This window comes from Oryctolagus cuniculus, chromosome 14, assembly GCF_051225735.1.
Source record: "Oryctolagus cuniculus isolate XC-2025 breed Fujian yellow rabbit chromosome 14, ASM5122573v1, whole genome shotgun sequence".
In the NCBI taxonomy this organism is placed as follows: domain Eukaryota; kingdom Metazoa; phylum Chordata; class Mammalia; order Lagomorpha; family Leporidae; genus Oryctolagus; species Oryctolagus cuniculus.
In genome coordinates, this window is record NC_142880.1 from 2,311,446 (window position 1) to 2,335,313 (window position 23,868).

Consider the following 23,868-nt stretch of genomic DNA (forward strand, 5'->3'; position numbering starts at 1 on the left):
CCAAGCGGTGAGGTCACTAACAAGCAGCACACACACGGAGAAGTGCATGTGAGGGGACACAATCCTAAAAGTGAAGACCACGGGAAACAGAAGCCAGAAAGGACTGGCACTTCAGGGCACCAGGAAACTCAGTTTGAAACCCATCAGTCCCTACCACTGCTCTCCTCAACTTCTCAGATGACGTATGTGTTTCTCCTACCTCTCTTCCCTGCTATGTTAGCTGAAATCCGACTCTGGGTCCCCCGGGCTTCTTTCCCCAGAAAGGAGAACACAAGAAGTGAAGAGAGACAGGTGTGGGCATTGTAGCGAAAGTAAAGTTGATAGCACATCGCACAGGGAAATGTTTCCTTCTGTTCTTATTTGGTTAACATTCCTGGTATCTGAAAAACCTACAACTCTGTGTCATGAAGGTGGCTCTTCAGACAAAAAGTCGGACATGAAGACAGGCTTTGGCCGGCGCCGTGGCTCACTAGGCTAATTCTCCGCCTGGCAGCGCCAGCACACCGGGTTTTAGTCCTGGTCGGGGCGCCGGATTCTGTCCCGGTTGCCCCTCTTCCAGGCCAGCTCTCTGCTGTGGCCAGGGAGTGCAGTGGAGGATGGCCCAAGTACTTGGGCCCTGCACCCCATGGGAGACCAGGATAAGTACCTGGCTCCTGCCATCGGATCAGCGCAGTACGCCGGCCGCAGCGCGCAGGCCGCGGTGGCCACTGGAGGGTGAACCAACGGCAAATGCAGACCTTTCTCTCTGTCTCTCTGTCTCTCTCTCACTGTCCACTCTGCCTGTCAAATAAATAAATAAATAAATAAATAAATAAATAAATAAATAAGACAGGCTTTTAGGCAAAAGGGAGGAGTCATACTCACATAACTAACTGCGCAGAAGATGAGAAGGTGGCACCAAGTCATTTGTAGCTCTAAACTTCCAGCCTCTAATAGTGTCCTCCACTAAGCTCTTACAAAGTTTCTACCCAAAAGAGCAATGAAAATGCAAAGTCCTCCAAAGAATATTCACTAACTGCCTACATGTAATTAAAAGCATCTAATTAAAGTTATGTATGCATGTGTGTGCATGCGTGCCTGTGTGTCTGGGGGGGTGGGGCGCAATGAGTTAAGCCATGGTCTACAGCAACAGCAACTCCTTTGGTCACTGGTTCAAGTCACGGCTGCTCAACTTCCATTCAGCTCCCTGCTACTGCTCCTGGGAAAGAAGGGAAGGGTGGCCCAAGTCCTCAGCCCCTGCACATACATGGGAGACCGGTATGAAACTCCTAGCTTTGGCCTGGCCCAGCCCTGGCGATTACGGCCATTTGGGAAAGCAGATGGAAGATCTCTCTCTCTTTACCCACTGCACCATAATGCCGGCTCCAAAAGACTGATTCTTATGGTCAAAATCACAGTCTTATGTCAGACATAAAAATAAAGTATATGCTGTTACTGTTGAATACAGTGTTCTATAAATGTCAATTAGGTCACAGTTGTTGAAAATATTCTAATCTCTAATATTCTTGATGGTATTCTATCTCCTATTAAGAGAAAACTATGAGGGCTGGTATTGTGATACAACAGGTTAAGTCACAGTGAGTGTCAAGAAAAGTAAACTTCTCAACAAAAAGTATGAGATAAAAGGGATACATTTTAACTATAAAAGTCATTTTACCAAAATGACATAATCTTAAATGTACCTAATAACACAGCCTCAAAAATGAGGAGGAAAAACAAAGCTGGATCAGCGCCACAGCTCACTAGGCTAATCCTCCACCTGCGGCGCCGGCACCCTGGGTTCTAGTTCCGGTTGGGGTGCCGGGTTCTGTCCCGGTTGCTCCTCTTCCAGTCCAGCTCTCTGCTGTGGCCCGGGAGTGCAGTGGAGGATGGCCCAAGTGCTTGGGCCCTGCACCCGCAGGGGAGACCAGGAGAAGCACCTGGCTCCCGGCTTCAGATCGGTGCAGTGCGCCAGCCATGGCGGCCATTTGGGGGGTGAACCAACGGAAGGAAGAGCTTTCTCTCTGTCTCTCTCTCACTGTCTAACTCTGCCTGTCTCAAAAAAAAAAAAAAAAAAAAAAAAAAAAAGCTGGAAGAACGGAAAGGAAATACAAGAAGTTCCCAGTTACAGTTAAGAGAATTCAGTACTTTCCTGTTTCTTAAAGAAATATACTTTAAAAAAATTTATTTGAAAGGCAGAGTCACAGAGGAAGAGAGGAATCTTCCATCTGTTGATTCCAGAGGGCCACAAAGCTGGAGCTGCGCCAGGCCGAAGCCAGGAAGCTGGATCTCCATGTGGGTCTCCCGAGTGGATGGCAGGGCCTCAAACACTAGGGTCATCTGCTGCTGCACTTCTAGAAGCATGGGCAGGAAGCGGCAGGACTCCAGAACAGCAGGGTACCAGCTGGACGCATGCAAGACACTGGCATCACAGGATGGGGCCGACCACACGGCCACACTGTCACCCCATTTCCTTTCTTTTCCATCTGTCTTTAAAGTGACTTATTTTTTATAAAGACTTATTTATTTATTTATTTATTTATTTGAAAGGCAGAGTTACAGAGAGAGAGAAGCAGAGTCAGAAGCAGAGAGAGACGGAGAGAGAGAGACAGACAGACAGAGAGACAGAGAAGTCTTCCATCTGCTGGTTCACTCCCCAGATGACTGCAACAGCCAGAGCTGAGTCGATCCGAAGCCAGGAGCCAGGAGCTTCTTCCGGATCTCCCACGTGGGTGCAGGGGCCCAAAGACTTAGGCCATCTACCACTGTTTTCCCAGGCCATAGCAGAGAGCTGGATGGGAAGTGGAGCAGCCAGGACTTGAACTGGCGCCCGTATGGGATGCCGGCACAGCAGGGGGCAATTTTACCTGCTACACCACAGCAGCGGCCCCAAAATGACTTATTTCTAATCGTCTGTCTTCAATGTCTCTTTCTTCTCTCACCTCCATTTTGCTACTGAGTCAATACTTGACATTTTTTAAAAAGATCTATTTATTCTTATTTGAAAGACAGAGTTAGAAACTGGAAAGGGGGGTGGCAGAGAGAGAGCACTTCCATCAGCTGGTTCATCCCCAAACGCCCACAATGGCCAGGGCTAAGTCAGGCGGCAGCTAGGAGCCTGGACCTCCATCGGAATTTGCCACTTGAGTGCAGGGCCCAAGACTTAGGCCTTCTGCTGCTGCTTGCCCAGGCGCAGCAGCAGGGAGCTGGATGGGAAATGCAGCAGCCAGGAATGCACGGGTACTCATGTGGGATGCCAGTGTTGCAGCGGCAGCTTACCTAGCTAAACCACAATGCCGGGCCCGGTCCATGACGGTTTCTGCCTCAGATCATCTACCAGCCACATGACAGAAATTCTAAGGAATCTCTGCATCCTGTGAGTCACATGAGACAGCATTTTAGAAAACAACCTCTACTGACTAAGTACAATCTGTGGAGTAAGTGACTGTAGGAACCCTCCTCCAGGAATAACTCAGTACTTTATCATACATAAGTAGACCTAATACTGCCTACTACTTACACTGAAGACTCTTGGCTCCCCTGTATTATTCTTCCTAACATCTTCAGGGAAATATTCCGATATCAGCATACCAAACAGCAGACTACAGGTTCTTTCCAAAGCTGACACTTAATGAAAACATGTGTACCACTTAAAAAGAGACAGAGGGAACAGTGTTCTCAAGACCCTTATCTTGAAGCCACCTGTTCCCCCTGCTCTACTCTATACAGACACGTAGTCTCCATTAACCTAGATACCATTCTCTTCTTCCCACAAATAAACTAATCCTAAAAAGTTAGAGTCTCCAACAGACCCATCTGAAATAGAAATTCTGGACCAAAACAGGTCCCTCTCATATTCTTTCAGGATAACCAAGTAAGAGGCAAGTGTACACACAAACACATTTCATAGTCCAAAGAAGAGGCATCCCTGAAGGAGAAAGGAGAGATTCTTCAAAAACAGCTAGATACAGAGGATGAAAATCCACGGACAGGCATTTGGCCTGGCAGTTGAGACACCCACATCCCATATGGGAGTGCTTGGGTTTGATATCCAACTTGGGTCCTGATCCAAGCTTCCTGTTAACGCACACCATAGCGGGCAGCAGTGATGGCTCAAGTCGCTGAGTTCCTACCACCCACATGGGAGACCCTGGATTGATTTTCCACCTCCTGTCCTCAGCCTGGCCCATTCATGGAGTGACCCAGTAGAAAGCATCTCTCTTTCTCAAGAAAAAAAGGGAGAAAACATGGAAAATATGTCTAATTCATATTACTTTTCACTAAAAAAGATCTTATTTATTGATTTGAAAGGCAGAGTTACAGAAAGAGCAGGAAAGACAAAGAGAAAGAGAGATCCACCATCTACTGGTTCACTCCTCAAATAGCCACAATGGCCAGGGCCAGGCCGAACCCAGGAACTTGGAACTCCATGTGGGTCTCCCATGTGGGTGGCAGGGGCCCAAGCACTGGACCATCTTCCAATGCTTCCCCAGGTTCCTCAGCACAGGGTTGGATCAGATGTTCACAGTTAGGACCTGAGCTGACACTCATGGAGGATGCCGGTATTGCACGCAGCAGCATGACCCAGAGTGCCACAACACTGGCCTCTTAATTCATATTCTTTTTTTAAAAATATTTTTATATTTATTTGAAAGTCATAGTTACACAGAGAGAGAAGAAAAGGCAGAGAGAAAGAGAGAGAGGTCTTCCATCTGCTGGTTCACTCCCCAGTTGGCCGCAACGGCCGGAGTTTCACCAATCTGAAGCCAGGAGCCAGGAACTTTCTCCAGGTCTCCCATGCAGGTGTAGGGGCCCAAGGACTTAGGGCATCCTCTACTGCCTTCCTAGGCCATAGCAGGGAGCTGGATCAGAAGTGGAGCAGCTGGGACCTACACCGGTGCCCATATGGGATGCCAGCACCGCAGGCGGTGGCTTTACCCTCTCTGCCACAGCACTGCCCCCCTAGTTAATGTTCTTAATGAGATTTGGGGGACTAGGTATTTTTGCAAAAAGGGTAACTTCAGACTTGGAAAGAAAGTTTCCAGAAAAAAATGCCACAAATTTTAAAATACAATGGGAGGGGGGCCTGCGCTGTAGCACAGCAGGTTAACGCCCTGGCCTGAAACGCCGGCATCCTATATGGGCGCCGGTTTGAGACCCAGCTGCTCCTCTTCTGATCCAGCTCTTTGCTATGGCCTGGGAAAGCAGCAGAAGACGCCCCAAGTCCTTGGGCTCCTGCACCCGCGTGGGAGACCAGGAAGAAGCTCCTGGCTCCTGGCCTCAGATTGGCACAGTTCCAGCCATTGCGGCCAATTAGGGAGTGAACCATCGGATGGAAGACCTCTCTCTCTCTCTCTCTCTGCCTCTCTTCTTTCTGTGTAACTCTTTCAAATACATAAACAAATCTTAAAAAAAAAAAAAAAAGTGGAAGGCCTACGTAAGGCCTCCACCCTTGAAAAAAAATACAAGGTGAGAAGATGGATAGTGACAAAAATCTAAATTGAATTGCAATGTCAGCTCAAAAATATTTCCCAGGGGCCAGAATTGTGGCACAGCAGGTTAAGCCATGGTTTGTGAGCCAGCATCCCATACCGGAGTGCTGGTTTGAGTCCCAGGTTCTTCACTTCCAATCCAGCTCCCTACTGATACGCCTGGGAACAAGTAGATGATGGTCCAAGGACATGGGCCCCTACTACCCATGTGGAAGACCTGGATGGAGTTCCGGGCTCCTGGCTTCAGCCTGGCCAGTCCTGGCCATTGTAGTCATCTGGGGCGTGAACAAGCAGATGCAAGCTCCTTCTGTCTCTGTCACTCTGCCTTTCAAATAAGTGAATGTTTAAAAGAAGAAAGCATTTCTCCCATAAACCAGAGTAGAAGATAAAAGAGACCCATCTGACAGATGAGCAGACCTAAAAAATAAATCCAAGAAATTGAATATATACGTAATAGGAATGCCATGAGAGAACAAGCAGGCAGGCAAGAGAAACGAGAAAATTAACAGAGGAAAATATCTACAAAGTAAAAGACAGATCTAATATTCAAAACAGAAGATCTATACCTCTAAAACCAGTGGAAATTTGCAATAAAATCTCTAAGAATTTGAGAAGAAAACATTGCAACCCAGTAATTCTACTCATCCTTTTTTCACAGAGAAAAAGAACAAACCTTTTGAAACAGGCACAGTCAGAAAGAGGCTGGCGCCGCGGCTCACTAGGCTAATCCTCTGCCTTGCGGCGCCGGCACACCGGGTTCTAGTCCCGGTCGGGGCGCCGGATTCTGTCCCGGTTGCCCCTCTTCCAGGCCAGCTCTCTGCTGTGGCCCGGGAGTGCAGTGGAGGATGGCCCAGGTGCTTGGGCCCTGCACCCCATGGGAGACCAGGATAAGTACCTGGCTCCTGCCATCGGATCAGCGCGGTGCGCTGGCCGCAGCACGCTGGCCACGGCAGCCATTGGAGGGTGAACCAACGGCAAAGGAAGACCTTTCTCTCTGTCTCTCTCTCTCACTGTCCACTCTGTCAAAAAAATAAAAATAAACAAAATTAAAAAAAAGAAAGAATGCCACCTACATTCTCTTCCTAAAAGAAATGCTCCTATAACCTGAAAACAAACCAAAAACCCAGAGACCAAGGAAGACACCATTTTTTTTTTTCAAGAAAAAATAAAAAAACAAACTTGGGGCAAACATAAATGAGAGAGATCACACCTAAAGAACTACTTTTAATAGGGTGATGACATTTAAAATACTGTGCTTTGCAATGAAAAGGATGTAACTGGAAACCATTATACTTAGTGAAATAAGCCAGTCCCAAAAAGACCAATACTATATGTTCTCCCTGATCTGCAGTAACTAAGAGAGTACCAAAAATGTCATGTACAGGAGTGAAAGTGACATACTGAACTCTGATGATTGTTCACAGCCCTTGTCTCCACTACTGAGCAACAGTGTTTTCTCTTCTTACTGTCTGTTGCACTCTTTACTTAGTGTAGGGTTAATCTTCTGAGTATAAAGTAAACTGAAAGGAGATCATTGTAAAAATTAAGAGAGGGAACAGGAGAGGAAGGAGGAGGAAGGGTGGGAGCATGGGTAGGAGGGAGGGCAGGGGGGGAAGTATCACTGTTCCTAAATCTGGATATATGAAATACATGAAACTTTATACCTTAAATAAAATTTAAAAAAAAAAAAAGTCTAAAATGATTTTTGAAAGTCAAGTTCCTCATTTTCCCCTCTCCTTAGACTATGGCAACCACTATTCTACTTTCTAAGTACCTGGGGGAATCATTCAATATGCGTTTCCAACTATTTCAATTTTTTTTTATACCAAAATAAACCTATGTTTCTAACTTTCTGAAGTACTTCTACTTTTGTCCTTTTATGTCAGATTGATTTCACTTAACATAATGTCTTACGGGTCAACCACGCAGTAGCAGTGTCACAGTTTCATTCCTTCTTATATACCACATTTTACTGATTTGTGCATCCAGTGATGAGCATGTGGGTTTCCACCTACTGCCTAAACCTATGCTCAAGCACTTCCTTTCAATTCCTTAGTGTATTTACCTAGAAACAGAACTGTTGGATACTGCAATGATTCTTTCAATTTTTTTAAGAATAGTCATAATGTTTTAAGCAGTGGCTGTACCACATTACATTGCCACCCACAGTACACAGAGTTCCTGTCTCTCCATTCTAACACTAGTAATTTTCTGTTTTCTTGGTAATAGCCATCCCATCAGGTGCAAATTAGTCTCACAGTGAATCTGATGTGCATTTCTTAATGGTCAGAGATGTTGAGCATCTTTCCAAATGCTTATTGGGGCCACCTGCACATCTCCTTTGAAAAAAATGTGTATTCAAGTCCTTTACCTACTTTTTCACTGGGATTTTCTTAGCCCTGCACTGCAGTTCTTCCTGTATTTCAGGTACTAACTGCTCATCAGATAAACCATTTGGAAATACATTCTCCCCTTCATGGGTCCCTTTTCTCTCTGACAACACTGTTCTCAGATGCACAGAAGTTAATTTTGATAAAAATCCAAATTATTACCTTTTCTTCTGTTGCCCACGTATTGATGTCACAGCTAAGATTTTTTGCCAAATTCAATGCCATGAAGTTTTTTTCCCTATGTCTTATAAGAATTTTATAGTTTTAACTTTTTTATATTTAGGTCTTTGATTGAATCTGATTTTTTTTGTTGTTGTTTCTTTTTAAAGATGTTATTTATTTATTTGAGAGGTTGAGTTACAGACAGTGAGAAGGAGAGACAGAAAGAAAGGTCTTCCACCCACTGCTCCCCACCCCTCAGTGACCTCGATGGCAGTAGCTTGGTCAATTCGAAGCCAGGAGCCAGGAGCTTCTTCCAGGTCTCCCATTTGGGAACAGGGGCCCAGGCGCTTAGACCATCTTCTACTGTCTTCCCAGGACACAGCAGAGAGCTGGAACGGAAGAGGAGCAACCGGGACTAGAACCAGTGCCCATATGGGATGCCGGCGCTGCAGCCGGAGGATTAACCTACTGCATCACAACGCCAGGCCCCTAATTTGCTTTTACTTGTGGTATGATGTAGGGGAGACACACTTCATCATCTTGCATGTGGGTATCCAACAGTCCCAGCACTGTTTGTTGAAAAGACTGCCCTTTCTCCACTGATAGCCTTGTACTCTTACTAAACCCCGACCATATATGTGAGCGTGTATTTCTGGCTCTGCACTGTCTTCCATTGGTCTACATGCCTGCCTTTACTTCCGTACCATAGTGTTCTGATTACTATAGCAGAGCAAACGGTTTTGAAATGAAGAAGTGTGGTATCTCCACCTTTTTTTTTTCTTTTCAAGACTGTTTTGACAATTCAGGGACCTGTGAGAATCATATGAATTTTAGGATAGACTTTTATATACTTGTAAAATATATCATTGAGGTTCTGACAGAAACTGCTTTGACTATGTTGATCACTTTGACATCTTAACAATATTAGCCTTTAAATATATAAACACATGATGCCTTCCATTTGTGTCTTCTTGAATTTTGTTCAGCAGCATTTTATTTTTTAGTGCAAAAACCACTCACTCCTTGGTAATGTTTATTCCTACGTATTTTTTTTTTGATGCTGGAATAATGAATTTTTTTTAATTTCGTTTTCAGACTGCTCATTGTTAGTGTACAGAAATATAACTGTCTACTGTGCAATGATTTTGTATTCTGCTAAATTTCTGTAATAGTTCTAAACACTACAGTTTTCTATATGTAAGATCGTGATGTCTGTGAACAATGATAAATTTACTTCTTCCTTTCCAATTTGGATGCTTTTATTTCATTTTCTTGATTGCTCTGGCTAAAATTTCTAACACTGTTGAACAGAAGTGGCAAGAGCAGGCATTCTTAATCTTCCCCTGATCTTACTAAAAGATCTTCGTCTTAAGTATGTTGCTAGCTTTGAGTTTTTGACACATGGTTTTTAGTATATTGAGGTATGTCCTATTTCTAGTTTGTGGAGTGTTTTTATCATAAAAAAGTAATGAACTTTGTCAAACGTTTTTCTGCAAGAATGGAATATCCTGCCTTTCTCAACCTTCATTCGGTTAGCATATTGATTTCCGTATTTTGTTAGTGTTTTTAAAATACTGAATAATAATCTCAGTGCAAAAATTCATACTACCTTTTAACTTAGAAGGCCATAAAGGAAAAACAGTTATTTTCTTAGAAATTTTAATTGGGAGGGACTGGCGCTGTGGCATAGTGGGTAAAACCGCTGCCTGCAGTACCAGCATCCTATATGGGTGCCAGTCCGAGTCCCGGCTGTTCCACTTTCGATCCAGCTCTTTGCTATGGCCTGGGAAAGCAGGAGAAGATGGCCCAAGACCTTGGGACCCTGCACCCACATGGGAGACCCGGAAGAAGCTCCTGGCTCATGGGTTTGGATCAGTGCAGCTCTGACCATTGCGGCCAACTGGGGAGTGAACCAGTGGATCAAAGACCTCTCTCTCTCTGGCTCTCCTCTCTGTGTAACTCTTACAAATAAATCTTTAAAAAAAAGAAAGAAATTTTAATTGGGAAGTTCACAATTTTTAATTTATAAGTAACTACTAATTAATATACAGCCAATACAAGGGTCGGCGCTGTGGCACAGCGGGTTAAAGCCCTGGCCTGAAGCACTGGCAACCCATATGGGCGCTGGTTCTAGTCCCAGCTGCTCCACTTCCAATCCAGCTCTCTGCTATGACCTGGGAAAGCAGTAGAGGATGGCCCAAGTCCTTGGGCCCCTCCACCCACATGGGAGACCCGGAAGAAGCTCCTGGCTCCTAGCTTCGGATCAGTGTAGCTCTGGCCGTTGTAACCACCTGGGGAGTGAAACGGAGGATGGAACACCTCTCTGTCTCTACCTCTCTCTCTGTAACTCTTTCAAATAAATAAAAATAAATTTTTTTAAAAAAATACACGCAATATAAAGGGAGAAAAGGGTTTTGAGGTTTCCAGATCAAATTTCAACTCTTAGGAAATGAAAGTCAATTACTAGTCATATTTGATTTTCTTACCACCTTTTTTTTTCCAGTTTTCAAGGTTTTATTTAAACACAAATAAAATGTGCACACGAGCCACCTACTCATTTTCTTCACTGTGCAGCCTGGCGCTGGGGTTGGTGACCCTGATGGCCAGCTGGGCCGCTCTCTCTACAGTGGCTTTGCGGTTCTTGGAGGAGACATTGTGAGCAGTAAGATTTGTTGCACATCAGCAGCACCTCCAGCTCCTGGACACTGTGGACCAGGAACTTCCGGAAGCCGCCAGGCAGCATGCGCTTGGTTTTCTTGTTGCTCACGTAACCAAGGCTGGGCATCAAGATCTGGCCCTTGAGTCTTCTCCACACCCTACTGTCAATACCTCTGGGTTTCCGCCAGTTATGCTTAATCTTGACACAGTGGTCGGACTGGTGGCAGATGAACTTCTTGGTCCTCTTTTTGACAATCTTGGGCTTCCCCAGGGGTCTGAGGGCAGCCATGATGCCAAGAAGAAGGCAGCCACCTCCGTAGGCAGCACCAAGGAAGAGAAGGGAGGGGGGTGCGCCAAGGAAGAGAAGGGAGGGGGGTGCGCGAAGGCTGATGGGATGTAACCTCTACCACCTCACTTTTTAACAAAACTATTATACCTATACTCATCTTACACAAATAGGATCTGGGGACTTTAATATATCTAGAAAAGAAAGAATATTTTTGAACTCTCTTATGGTATCACTGTCTGCTGGAAACAAGCTGTTTAGGTTTGCTGTCACCTTTCACAAAAGCATTCATTTGTCAACAACCAATCTAGCCAGGAAACAAGCTAACAACGTGAACAGGCATTTCCAGAGAATGAAATACATACGGCCAACGGACACAGGAAGGGACGCTCCAGATCACTGCCATCAGGGAAACGCAAACAAAGTCCAGCATGAAGCAACAGCTTACCCGTTTACAATGCCTATCACCCGCAATGTAAAAATAACAAATGCTGGTGCAGATGCAGGGGGAAAGGTACTCTAGCACACTGCTGGTGGGAATACAAACCAGTACAACTGCTAAGGAAGACGGTTTGGAAGTTCCTCAGAAATCTGAAAAGAGATCTACCATGTGACCCAGCCATTCCACTCCTGGGAACCTACCCAGAGGAAATGAAATCAGCATACAAGTGAGTTACCTGTACCCCCATGTCTATAGTAGCACAATAGCTAAGATACAGAATCAACACAGATATCCACCAACTGATGACTAAAGAAACTGTTGGATATACACATGATGGAATAAGACTCAGCCATAAAAAAGAATGAAATCCTGTCCTTCCTAACAAAATGGATGCAACTGGATAACACTACGCTGGGTGAAAAAGCCAGTCCTAAAAAGACAAATATCATATGTTTTCTACGATTTACGGTAACTAATATACAGAGTACCAAAACAAATGTAATGTACATGAGCGAAACTGACATTTTCAGATTTGATTGTTGTTTACAGCTCTTTTTTTTTTTTTTTTTTTTTTTTTGACAGGCAGAGTTAGTGAGAGAGAGAGACAGACAGAAAGGTCTTCCTTCCGTTGGTTCACTCCCCAAATGGCCGCTACGGCTGGCGTGCTGCACCGATCCAAAGCCAGGAGCCAGGTGCTTATCTTGGTCTCCCATGCAGGTGCAGGGCCCAAGCACTTGGGCCATCCTCCACTGCCTTCCCCGGCCACAGCAGTGAGCTGGCCTGGAAGAGGAGCAACTGGGACAGAATCCGGCGTCCCAACCGGGACTAGAACCTGGGGTGCTGGCGCCGCAGGTGGAGGATTAGCCAAGTAAGCCACGGCGCCGGCCTGTTTACAGCTCTTAACTATGTCCCTGAAAAACAGTAGTTTTTCTACTTACTACTTGTTGAATTCTTTATTTAGTGGGGGGCCAAGTTTGTGATTATAAAGTATGCCATTGTAAAAATTAAAATAAAAGAAAGGAAGGAGAAGGGCAGATGGGAATAGGGAAGGAAGGAGGATAAGGTGGGAAGTATCATCACGTTCTTTAAACTGTATATATAAAATACAGGAAATCTGTTCTCTTTATAAAAATAAAAAAAGCAAAGAAAAGAGTGTTTATTTCAACAATTATGTAAGTATACTACGTTTTGACATATTTACATATTTGACATTTTACATATTATATAAAAATAAGTAGAAGAAAAATAGGTTCCGTGAATTTAATTCCAATGAAATGAATGTAAAACTCTTTAGCATAAGATAGTCATTGGAAGTAAGCCTGTTTCTTCTCTGTGATTGTAAGAAAAAAAAAAATCAAATGAAAAATTAAATATAAGGAGAAAATACAACATAACCTGCAAAGATATTTTGTTTTACATGGTATATATAATTGGGAGAAGGATTAGATTTTAGCCCTCTGGTAATGGAACCCCTCTTAATAACATATCAGTAAATTAAGCTTGGCATTGAAACTAAAAACTATCACATTTAACAATACTTACTGAAAGTTCTATGCTACTAAAATGAATAAATTACATCTATTGGCAGTAACAGAATCTGTAGGCAATTAAAATGTGGTTGCATATCTTCTTATTTTGTATTCGAGATGATTAAGTTCTTGTATCTCATTGGAGTAATATCTCGATATTAGAGAAAGTGAATCAAAGATGAAATTAGAACCCAGTATTTCTCGATTTTTGATACTTTAATACTTCCTTAACATTATTAAACAGGTAATTCTAAGTTAACATTAAAGGGCAAAAAGGATGTCAGATCTGGTATTTAAAATATTACTTAACATACATTAACAGAACCATCACATGCACATTTTCCAAAAGTTCAAAGTGATCTAGGAATCTCACTCACCCCAACAATCCGCTTCATCAAAAGCTCAAAGTGATCTAGGAATCTCACTCACCCCAACAATCCACTTCATCAAAAGCTCAAAGTGATCTAGGAATCTCACTCACCCCAACAATCCGCTTCATCAAAAGCTCAAAGTGATCTAGGAATCTCACTCACCCCAACAATCCGCTTCATGGCATCCAGCTTAGCAGAATCTTTGTTGCTCTCCAACATTTGCTTTAGGTCTTCATTCCTACCACAGAAGAAAAGAATTCTTTACTTGGATTTTCACACTAAATAGCTATTGAGATATATCCTTTTCATAGGAGACAGAAACAACATGGCAGACATTAAATAACTGCACTCTTATTTACAGTCACATGCAACACTGCACCTCAGTCACGGGCAGACTGCACACACGACAGCAGTCCCATGGCATTATACTGCCTGGCGACCTCACCGCTACATTACTTTGAGTACACTCTATGATGTGCATATAATTAAACTGCCTAATGACATAACTTTACCAATATTAAAGTGCTAGATTGGGGGCTGGCATCGTGGTTTAATGAGTGAAGCCACCGCTTGTGACACCAGCATCTCATACAGGCACTAATTCGTGTCCTGGCTGCTCCACTTCTGATCCAGCTCCCCGCTAACACAGCTGGGAAAGCAGTGGAAGATGGCCCAAGTGCTTGGACCCCTGCACCCACGTGCAGATGAAGCTCCTGGTCCAGCCCCAGCCATTGCAGCGATTTGGGGAGCAAACCAGCAGATGTTAGAGATTCTCTCTCTCTCTCTCTCTCTCCTCTCTCCTCTCTCCTCTCTCTTCTCTCTCGCTTTCTCTCTCTCTCTCTCTCTCCCCATCCCCCTCTTTCCCCCTCTCTCTAACTCTGCCCTTCAAATAAATAAACTTTAAAAATAAATAAAGTGCTATACTGTCATGAAGCCCACCAATCAAACAAAAAAATAAAACTGCCTCTCAGCTTTTTAGTTACCTATCAACACAAGCACAGGAACACAGATTTTCTCATACCAAATTTTCTTGACATAAGCATCAGAAAAAAAACACTAAATTTCTGAATCAGCACCACAAATGTTTTGTATGCCAAAAAACTAAGAACCTTTTTTCAGAATACATCAAGAAAGAGCCATAATTAAAGACAAGTTCTAAGTCATTCACATCATTCTATTTTTCTCCCTACTTCTCAATTCCAAAAGAACGTAACAGAAAGGGAAAAACCACTGATACTCCCTAATTCTGAGAATGACGTAAACGCAATTTTAACATTGAATGGAAAGATGCAGTAATCAACCAGGACAGTTAGTAACATGGATGGAAATATAAGACAGATTCTGCTTAGAAACTGAAGCAGTGAGATGCAGTGAGTGAATATTAAGAATGAGAAGGGGCACCACAATAAAGATGTAACCATCCCCGGCTTCAACAGTCCAACCAGACAATGCTTCCACAGTTAAGACATTTGCCCAGGAGGGAGACAGTCCCTCTCTTTCCAAGGCTGTTTGCTCTACAAACAGCCTCAAGAGATAGCCCAGAATAAAAGTTACCAAAGCCTTCACTCAGAAGCGCTGCAAAAAATGAGAAAAAAAGGAGAGCTGTCTGCCAATAGCTGCTTCTAGTCGTGACCAACCTGGACCTATTCTAAGTGTACCCTCTTCTTGCTGTAAGTTCATAAATCCCACCACCAACAACTCAGGAAAATTTATTTGCAATCACTCATCATTTTTTCTTAAACTTGGCAGAACAATCTTTTTGTTTCTGGTTCCTCCCCTACACCCCCGCTATTTATTTTAGAGAAAGAGAGAGATGCCGTGTGCTGGTTCACTCCCGAATGTCCACAATGGTCAGGGGTCTGAGTCTGGAGTCTCCCGCCTGGGGAGCAGGGTCTGCAGCAGCAGGAAGACACAGCCGGAGCCACACACTGGGCTCAGGCACTGGAGTGTGAGACGTGGCTACCCTGACCAGCATCTTAACCACTAGGCCAATTACCAGCCCCGTTTTTCAAGTCACACAGCTAGGCAACAAACCCTGAGACTTGACACCAAAAAATACAGTTCATCAAAGACAACAATGAAACACGGGACCTCATCAAAATTAAAAACTCTTGTTCTGTAAAGCACTCCACTGAATTTTTAAAGGGCCAGTGTAGCGGCTTAGCAGATTAAGCGACCATCTCAACACTGGCATCGCTCATCACAGCTCCAGTTCAAGTTGCAGCAACTCTGCTTCCACGCAGGCGCTCAGCTAATGCACCTGCGAAGCCAGCAGAGGCTGGCCTGAGTGCCTGGGACCCTGCCACCCAAAAGGCACAGATTTCAGGCTACTGTCTTTAGACGGAGTTCCAGGCCCCTGGCTTCAATCTGGACTAGCCCTGGCTTTTGCAGCCATACGGAAAGTGAACCAAAGAGATCTCTTTCTTTCTCTGTTTCTCCCTCTGTCACTCTGCATTTCAAACTCATCAGTAAGAAAAGAAGAGGCATAGGATTTCTGGGGCCATATGGCTGGAGACATGGAGGACACAGGAAAATTTCTTGTCTCCTAAGACGATAGAAATGTTCTGTACCTTAATTGTGGTAGCGACATCACATGTGTACACATCTGTCAAAACATCATTTTCATCTTTAGAGAGGTAATTTGTAGTATGCATATTATTTACCTATTAATATTAAAAATTGTATAGTATTTTACTCACACATGTGAAGACATTTAGTTCTCAAGAGAACTAAAAAATACATCTTTTTTTGAGAAATACATTTAAAGATCAGATAAGTTACTATCTTAAATACTTTGAAATTAAATACCAAATTTATGTTTATTCAGAAACATAAATCAAGTGAATCTCAGGGTAGCACATTTTAAAAAAAGAAAGCCTCTTAAGTTATTATCAGAAAATTGACAACTAAGTTTTTAGTTTTACAAACTAATCGCAATAGTTACTAGTTTATAAATGCAATTCAAAAATGCAATTCATAGTTTCTAACACAAACTCTGCAGAAGAACAAAAATTTTAAAAAATTAACTCCAAGGGGCCGGCACCATGGTGCAGTGGGTTAATCCTCCGCCTGCAATGCCGGCATCCCATGTGCGTGCGGATTCAGGTCCCGGCTGCTCTTCTTCTGATCCAGCTCTCTGCTGTGGCCTGGGAAAGCAGTGGAGGATGGTCCAAGTGCTTGGGCCCCTGCTCCCACGTGGGAGACCAGGAGGAAGCACCTGGCTCCTGGCTTCGGATCAACGCAGCTCCAGCTGTTGTGGTCATTTGGGGAGTGAACCAATGGAAGGAAGACCTTTCTCTCTGTCTCTCCCTCTCACTGTCTGTAGCCCTCCTTTCAAATAAATAATCTAATAAAAATAGCTCCACATGACTCCTCCATGCAACACGGTCCAATTACTAAATAAAAAACTCTAAGACTTTCCATCTCAACAAAAGTCGAAAGTACTTCTTGATGTCTTTCAAAGTTAGGCTACTGTAAGCAGTAAGTACTGACCAAGAATAAATGATGGAACAGCGCTTGTTAGGTACAGAATTTTGTCCCTCACTTGAATTCATATGTTGAAGTCCTGACCTCCATTATTTCAGAAAGTGACTATTTGCATATGGAGTCTTTAAAAAACTGACTAGGGGCCGGCACTGTGGTGTAGTAAGTTAAGCCTCTGGCTGAAGCACGGCATCCACTATGGGTGCCAGTTCAAGTCCTGGCTATTCCACTTCTGATCCAGCTCCTTGCTGATGGCCTTGGAAAGCTGTGGAAGATGGCCCAAGTGCTTGGGCCCCTGTACCCACGTGGGAGTCCAGAAAGAAGCTCCTGGCTCCTGGTTTCAAATAGGCCCAAATCCAGCCCAGCTGTTGCAGCATTTGGGGAAAGAACCAGCGGAGAGAAGACATCTCTGTCTCTCCCTCTGTCTGAAACTCTGCCTCTCAAATAAATAAATAAATCTTTACAAGAAAAGGGGGGGGGGGGACAAGTAAATGTCAAAAAAGAAGACCAAAAAAAAAAAAAAAAACTACTTAAAGAGGTGACTAGTTAAAATGAGGCTATGTGTGTGGGCCCTAATCCAAGATGACTGGTGTCCTTACTAAAGGGATTAGGACACAGTCGTACACAGACAACCATGGGCGAACACCACCAGTGGTTATCTGCAAGGCAGGGAGAGAAACCTGGTGACACCAGGATTTCTTGCCTCCAGAATTTAAGAGTAAACTCCTACTGATTAAGCTACCCAGTCTAATACATGTGCTAATCACTTCAATAAAAAGGTAAACAAGAGCTAAGTACATTTTTCTCCCAAAAATAATAAAGGTAAGAAAGTTTATTATAAAAAAATGATTCTTTTCAAACAGCTTATAAAATTAGAGACAACGATGAGCACTGGTGGGAGACCAAAAAAAAAAAAAAAAAAACTAATTAAAACACCTATTTTCCCCTAGCCAAAAATATACCTAGGGGGAAGGAGTCTGACAAAGCAGCTAAGGGACCCCTGCAAAACCTAGTTGCAAGTGGGTCCCAGCTCCAGTCCAGATGCCAGCTTCCTGCTAATGTGCACCATGGGAGGCAGGACGAGACGGCCGAAAGAGCTGGGTCCCTGCTTCCCATGTGGGAGACCCGAGTTTGCGGCTACTGGTTTCAGCCTGGCCCAGCGCATCTGTTGTGGTTATTAGGGGAGTAAACCAGCAGATAGGAAATCTCTTGTCTGGCTCCAGGTCTCTGCCTCTCAAACAAACAAAATACATAAATTTAAAACTAAGTAAAAAGAAAAAGGAGAAAAATTAATGGAACTATATATGTGATTTTATTTTGTTTTCTTTTACTTTTTTTTTTTTTTTTTTTTTTTGACAGGCAGAGTGGACAGTGAGAGAGAGAGACAGAGAGAAAGGTCTTCCTTTACTGTTGGTTCACCCCCCAATGGCCGCTGCAGCCGGCGCACCGCGCTGATCCGAAGCCAGGAGCCAGGTGCTGCTCCTGGTCTCCCATGCGGGTGCAGGGCCCAAGCACTTGGGCCATCCTCCACTGCACTCCCGGGCCACAGCAGAGAGCTGGCCTGGAAGAGGGGCAACCGGGACAGAATCCGGCGCCCCGACTGGGACTAGAACCCGGTGTGCCAGCGCCGCAGGCGGAGGATTAGCCTAGTGAGCCGCGGCGCTGGCCTGTTTCCTTTTACTTTCTTGTAATTGTTCTATACTACTCAATGACTGTATAATTTCCTAAATGAAAATCCTAAAACGTCTAAGAAATCTTAAAAACTTTATCATAACTTAAGAAAACAAAGCTACTGAAGTAATCAAACAAGTAAACAGAGAGGAAATATGATCAAACACATACATGCTGAAAAAATGGAAGATAATAATTTTCCCCTGTTTATTCCCTAATTGTGTCCCACCATCTTCTCCAACCAGTATTTTCTGGAGACAGAAGTGATCAATGATAAAGAATGGAGGTGTGTTTTTAGGATATCCCAATCTGTAACCCTGGACGCAATCTTGCTTTCCCCTTCCTGGAGACGTGATCTCCTCCTGTAAGCCATGGTTGCTCGTGTTTCTCTCCCAACCACCTTTTGGTCCTGACCTGCTCTCTCAAACTAAAAACAAGAAAGCAAGGTCCTGATAGGAAAGCCAAAAGTTTTGCTCTTTGTGTATAACAGAAAAGGTAGTTGTCAACAGCTAATACAAATATCACTTGTGTTAACGAGGGCAGAAAAGTTCTAAGTGTGAGATTCAGAGAAAAGGGACAAGGAAAATCATAAGCACTGCTTCAACCTGATGTATTATTTAGCCTCTCACATTTCTGTCATACAGACCTACTGGAAACTACGATATAAACTACACATTTCTTCCCAAATTCCTCTTTGCTTGTCATCAAAAGAGTATGGATTTGGGAGAGTTAACAGCGAACTGCCTACTCTCAAAATACATTCACTTCTATTGAGTCTTTTTAGATACACATCTTAGAAGAAATTCTTTTTGATAAACATCAAAATAATCTATTCAAAATAATCTTAATTAGCAACACTTATTAACTTTTGTTGAAAACTAACATTTGCTTCAAATACACTCATGTACATGTATAGATAGATATGTGATGTACATGTATAGCTATATAGATTTACATGTGTAGACATACAGATATACTGGTTACTTGCCTAGTGACCTCTAGCTTTCAAGCTTTGAGTTTTAGCATTTTAACTTTGTTTTTACATAAGTGACATCTTGTGGTATTAAATGGTATAACTTTCTTTCACCTTCAAAATAGGCCTGTTTTAAGTTACAAGGAAAAGTGAATGTATATAACCGAAAGATAAATCCGATTATCACCACAAAAGTCATTCTTATTTTACCACCAGAATAAAGTAGTAACCATAATCGAAAAGCAAAACTGCACCAGCTATAGATAAGAACTTGAGAGGTGTTAAGGCTTTACAGTATAAATTACCTTTCTTTTTAATAAATCTGAAACCACAACTCATTAAAGCCTTCTACTCATTTTAAAAACAATACCCATTAGTGGAAAAATGTAAACTATGCAGCACTGTCATAATATCAGTGTTACACAAACTGTGATCTAGGAAAGGCTAGTCCAAGAACCATTATCAATTCATAAACTCTTGCTACTAACTAACCCATGAGGAAATACAGAAATTCAGAGTAAGCATATTTAGAAATTTGACAAATCAATCTGACAGTGTACTTTCTGTTTAATTCAACCTTGTAAAAAATGGAGCTTCTAGTTCATACAATTTTTCCCATTTTATCTTTCTAATAATGTATTTTTATTGTATTTTATAGAAGTATCCAGCCATAATGTACCACAAATCCAAGAGAGAAAAAAGCAGCCCCTCACCAGTTTGAGAGCACTGCACTACACGGTACTGCCTTTTCCTAAATGTCCACCAGAATTTGTGTCCATAGAAAGCAACACCTGCACATTGAATCCAGGAATGAGGGTCTGGGAAACATGGTAAAGAAAGGGGGGCGAGGTAGGGGAATCAAAATCTTTAAGGAAGGGAGGATTGGTCCTCTTCTAAGCCCTCCTAGAACATCTAAAATCTGTGTATCTCCTTTAAGCTTTGAGAAAAAGGCTAGAAATTCACCATTTTCTAGGGCTACACAACCAAACAGACTGGCCTTCATAGCAGCTTTTGTGCACAGCAACTAGGATTCAGAACACTTTGGTTAAGTCAAGGCTACACTCCCCCGGATGAGACTCAGAAGCTCGGCACTCAATACGTGCAGAAATACAAGAGCATATGAAAGCAACAACACCGAACACCACTGCTAGTATATTGAACCATCTATCATCCACTAACTCCCTAGGAGGAATCGTAAATGATCCAGGTAGGAACACTCTTCCACACTCTTCTCAGGGCCAAAGAGGCTAGCTGTCACTGCTAGGGTCACGTCCTCAACCTCTGGTAAGCTTCCTTTTCTCCCTTATTCCTCTATTAAAATCTGTCTCACATGGTAACAACTTCTTAATTATAAAATACCATGTGGGGCTGGTGTTGTGGTTAAGCCACTGCCTGCAACACAAGTATCCCATATGGGCACTGGCTGGAATCCGGCTCGACTTCCAATCCAACTCCCAGCTAATCTGCCTGGGAAAGCAGAGGAAAATAGCTTTCCCTATCTGCCCATGACACTGCACCTTGAAACACTAATCCTACCTCAGAAAATACGTGTAAAAGCTGAGGATAAAATAACTTTCCGAAAGCACTGGAGATCTCTGAAAGAACAGAAGCTCAGAGTGAGCATTTCATTCACACCAGCTTTTTCCCTGAGCCCACTTCCCAAACTGTCACATTGGCAGGAGGAAACTCAAGAACAAGACAGTCCTAACAGACTGAGGAAACAAACTGTCACACTGGCAGGAGGAAACTCAAGAACAAGACAGTCCTAACAGACTGAGGAAACAAACTGTCACACTGGCAGGAGGAAACTCAAGAACAAGACAGTCCTAACAGACTGAGGAAACAGAGGAGTCTGTTGGAACACCACAGCCACTGCAAATTCACGGACAAAACTGGAGGAGGGAGCTAGAGAAAAGGGACCCAAACGCTTCCTTTTCACAGGACAAGATTCCAGGAAATCAGCAGAAAAAACAGCAGCGCAGATGTCAGCAACCACACACTGCTGGGAAGAGACACTAAGACTCAAGTCTGCCCTAAGTAGAGTGTGGTGAGCACCCGGGCTCCTGACAGCTACAAACAGCCACACAGAGGAATGTGGATGAGACAACACTTTGAAAGCCTAAACTGAGCTTCAGCAGGATGCCTGTCATGGGAGAAGCTACTCATCAGTATTTATTATCCCAAATACCCAGAATCTGATCCAAACTTACGACACATGCAAAAAACAGGAAGAAAACAGAAAGGAAGGAAAAAAGGTGGAAAGGAGGGACAGAGGGAGAAAAAGGAGAACGAACAGACACATGGGTGATTCTGATACTAGAATTATCAAAAAAAGACTTCAAAATAATGACAATTAGGGGCAGGCTTTGTGCTGCTGTGGGTTAGGCCACCACATGCGACACAGGCATCCCATACCCAAGTACAGACTGCTTCGCTTCTGATCCAGCTTCAAGCTAATGTGCCTGGGAAACCATCAGAGGATGGCCACCCGTCCACTGCTACCCACGGGGGAACCTAGACGGAGTTCAAGCACCTGGCTTCAGCCTGACCCAGCACTAGCGCTGCAGCCATTTGGGGAGTAAACCAGCAGATGAAAGATCTTGTTCTCAGCCGGCGTCGTGGCTCACTAGGCTAATCCTCCACCTTGTGGCGCCGGCACACCGGGTTCTAGTCCCGGTCGGGGCGCCGGATTCTGTCCCGGTTGCCCCTCTTCCAGGCCAGCTCTCTGCTGTGGCCCGGGAGTGCAGTGGAGGATGGCCCAAGTGATTGGGCCCTGCACCCCATGGGAGACCAGGAGAAGTACCTGGCTCCTGCCATCGGATCAGTGCGGTGCGCCGGCTGCAGCGCGACAGCCGCGGCGGCCATTGGTGAACCAACGGCAAAGAAAGAGACCTTTCTCTCTGTCTCTCTCTCTCTCTCACTGTCCACTCTGCCTGTCCAAAAAAAATAAAGTGAGAGCAATAATCTTAAAAAAAAAAAAAAAAAAAATCTTGTTCTCTTCCTCTTTCTGTGTTACTCTGCCTTTCAAATAAATCCTTAAAAAATAGTAATAGTTACAATTCAATGACTATGGTTAGGGAAGTACAGGAAAAGAAGATGAAACAGAATATCAACAAGAAGCAGAATACATTAAATAAACATTCAGAACTTAAAAATATGACATTTGAAAAATAAGAACTGAATGGGTTTAACAATAAACCTGAAATAGCAGAAGACATGCAGGTCAAAAGAAAATATACAAATAGAAACAGTTTTTAAAAAGAAGACACAGAACAGAGCATCAGAGACATACACAAGATAGTCAGTGTTCCAGCATATCTCTAATTAATTACAACATGAAGGAGGAGGAGGAGGAGAGAATGGGACAAAAGCAGAAATTGCTTGGTAATTAATCCAGGGGTCAGTAGTGTGGCATAGTGGGTAAAGCTAAGCCTGCAATGTGTCAGCATCCCATATGGGCATGGTTTCAAATTCTTGCTGTTTCACTTCAGATCCAGCTCCCTGCTAACGTGCCTGGGAAAGCAGAAGCTGGAGCCCCTGCAACTCACATGTGAGAGCTGGAAGAAGCTCCTGGCTCCTGGCTTTGGACCAGCCCAGTTCCTGCTGCTGCAGCCACTTGAAGCGTGAGCCAGTGGGTGGAAGACCCCTCTGTGTGTGTGTGTGTGCGTGTGTGCGTGTGTATCTCCCTCCTTCTCTGTAACTCTTTTTTAAATAAGTAACAATTTTTTTTTTAAATAAAGAATTCCTACAAACTGATGAAAGACAAACACTCACATATTTAAAAGTCTTGGGGGGGGGGGGGGGCGGCGCCGTGGCTCACTAGGCTAATCCTCCACCTTGCGGCGCCGGCACACCGGGTTCTAGTCCCGGTCGGGGCGCCAGATTCTGTCCCGGTTGCCCCTCTTCCAGGCCAGCTCTCTGCTGTGGCCAGGGAGTGCAGTGGAGGATAGCCCAAGTACTTGGGCCCTGCACCCCATGGGAGACCAGGATAAGTACCTGGCTCCTGCCATCGGATCGGTGTGATGCGCCGGCCGCATCGCGCTGGCCGCGGCGGCCATTGGAGGGTGAACCAACGGCAAAGGAAGACCTTTCTCTCTGTCTGTCTCTCTCACTGTCCACTCTGCCTGTCAAAAAAATTTAAAAAAAAAAAAAAAAAGTCTTAGGGGGGACCAGTTCTGTGCGTAGCGGGTAAAGATGCCACTTGCAGTACTGATATCCCATATGGATGCTGGTTCGAATCCCGGCTGCTCCACTTCCAATCTAGCTCTCTGCTATGGCCTGGGAAAGCAGGACACGATGACCCACGGCCTTGGGCCCTGCACCCGTGTGGGAGACCCAGAAGAACCTCCTGGCTCCTGGCTTCGGATAAGCCCAGCTCTGGCCATTGTGGCCATCTAGGGACTAAACCAGCAGATAGAAGACATCTCCCTCT

At 44.0% G+C, this 23,868-nt stretch overlaps 1 protein-coding gene and 1 pseudogene across 12 annotated transcripts in view; both read right to left on the reverse strand.

Moving 5' to 3' along the window:
• The window catches only part of AP3B1 (adaptor related protein complex 3 subunit beta 1), a 269,201-nt gene that overhangs the window by 220,346 nt on the left and 24,987 nt on the right, over positions 1 to 23,868 (reverse strand). For 10 of the 11 annotated variants that reach the window (XR_016220329.1, XM_070056312.2, XM_051837574.3 and 7 more), the window contains exon 2: positions 13,472 to 13,547. Coding sequence is in view for 10 of the 11 variants with exons in the window: in XM_070056312.2 (XP_069912413.1) it covers positions 13,472 to 13,547 (76 nt within the window). In the remaining variant the exon portion in view is untranslated. Of the gene's footprint in view, positions 1 to 13,315; positions 13,349 to 13,471; positions 13,548 to 23,868 lie in introns of those variants that run through there. The other variant, XM_051837579.3, reaches the window with a different exon arrangement.
• LOC149122218 (large ribosomal subunit protein eL32 pseudogene) lies at positions 10,444 to 12,042 on the reverse strand (annotated as a pseudogene). Its single transcript, XR_016220330.1, has one exon. The product of XR_016220330.1 is annotated as a large ribosomal subunit protein eL32 pseudogene (transcript).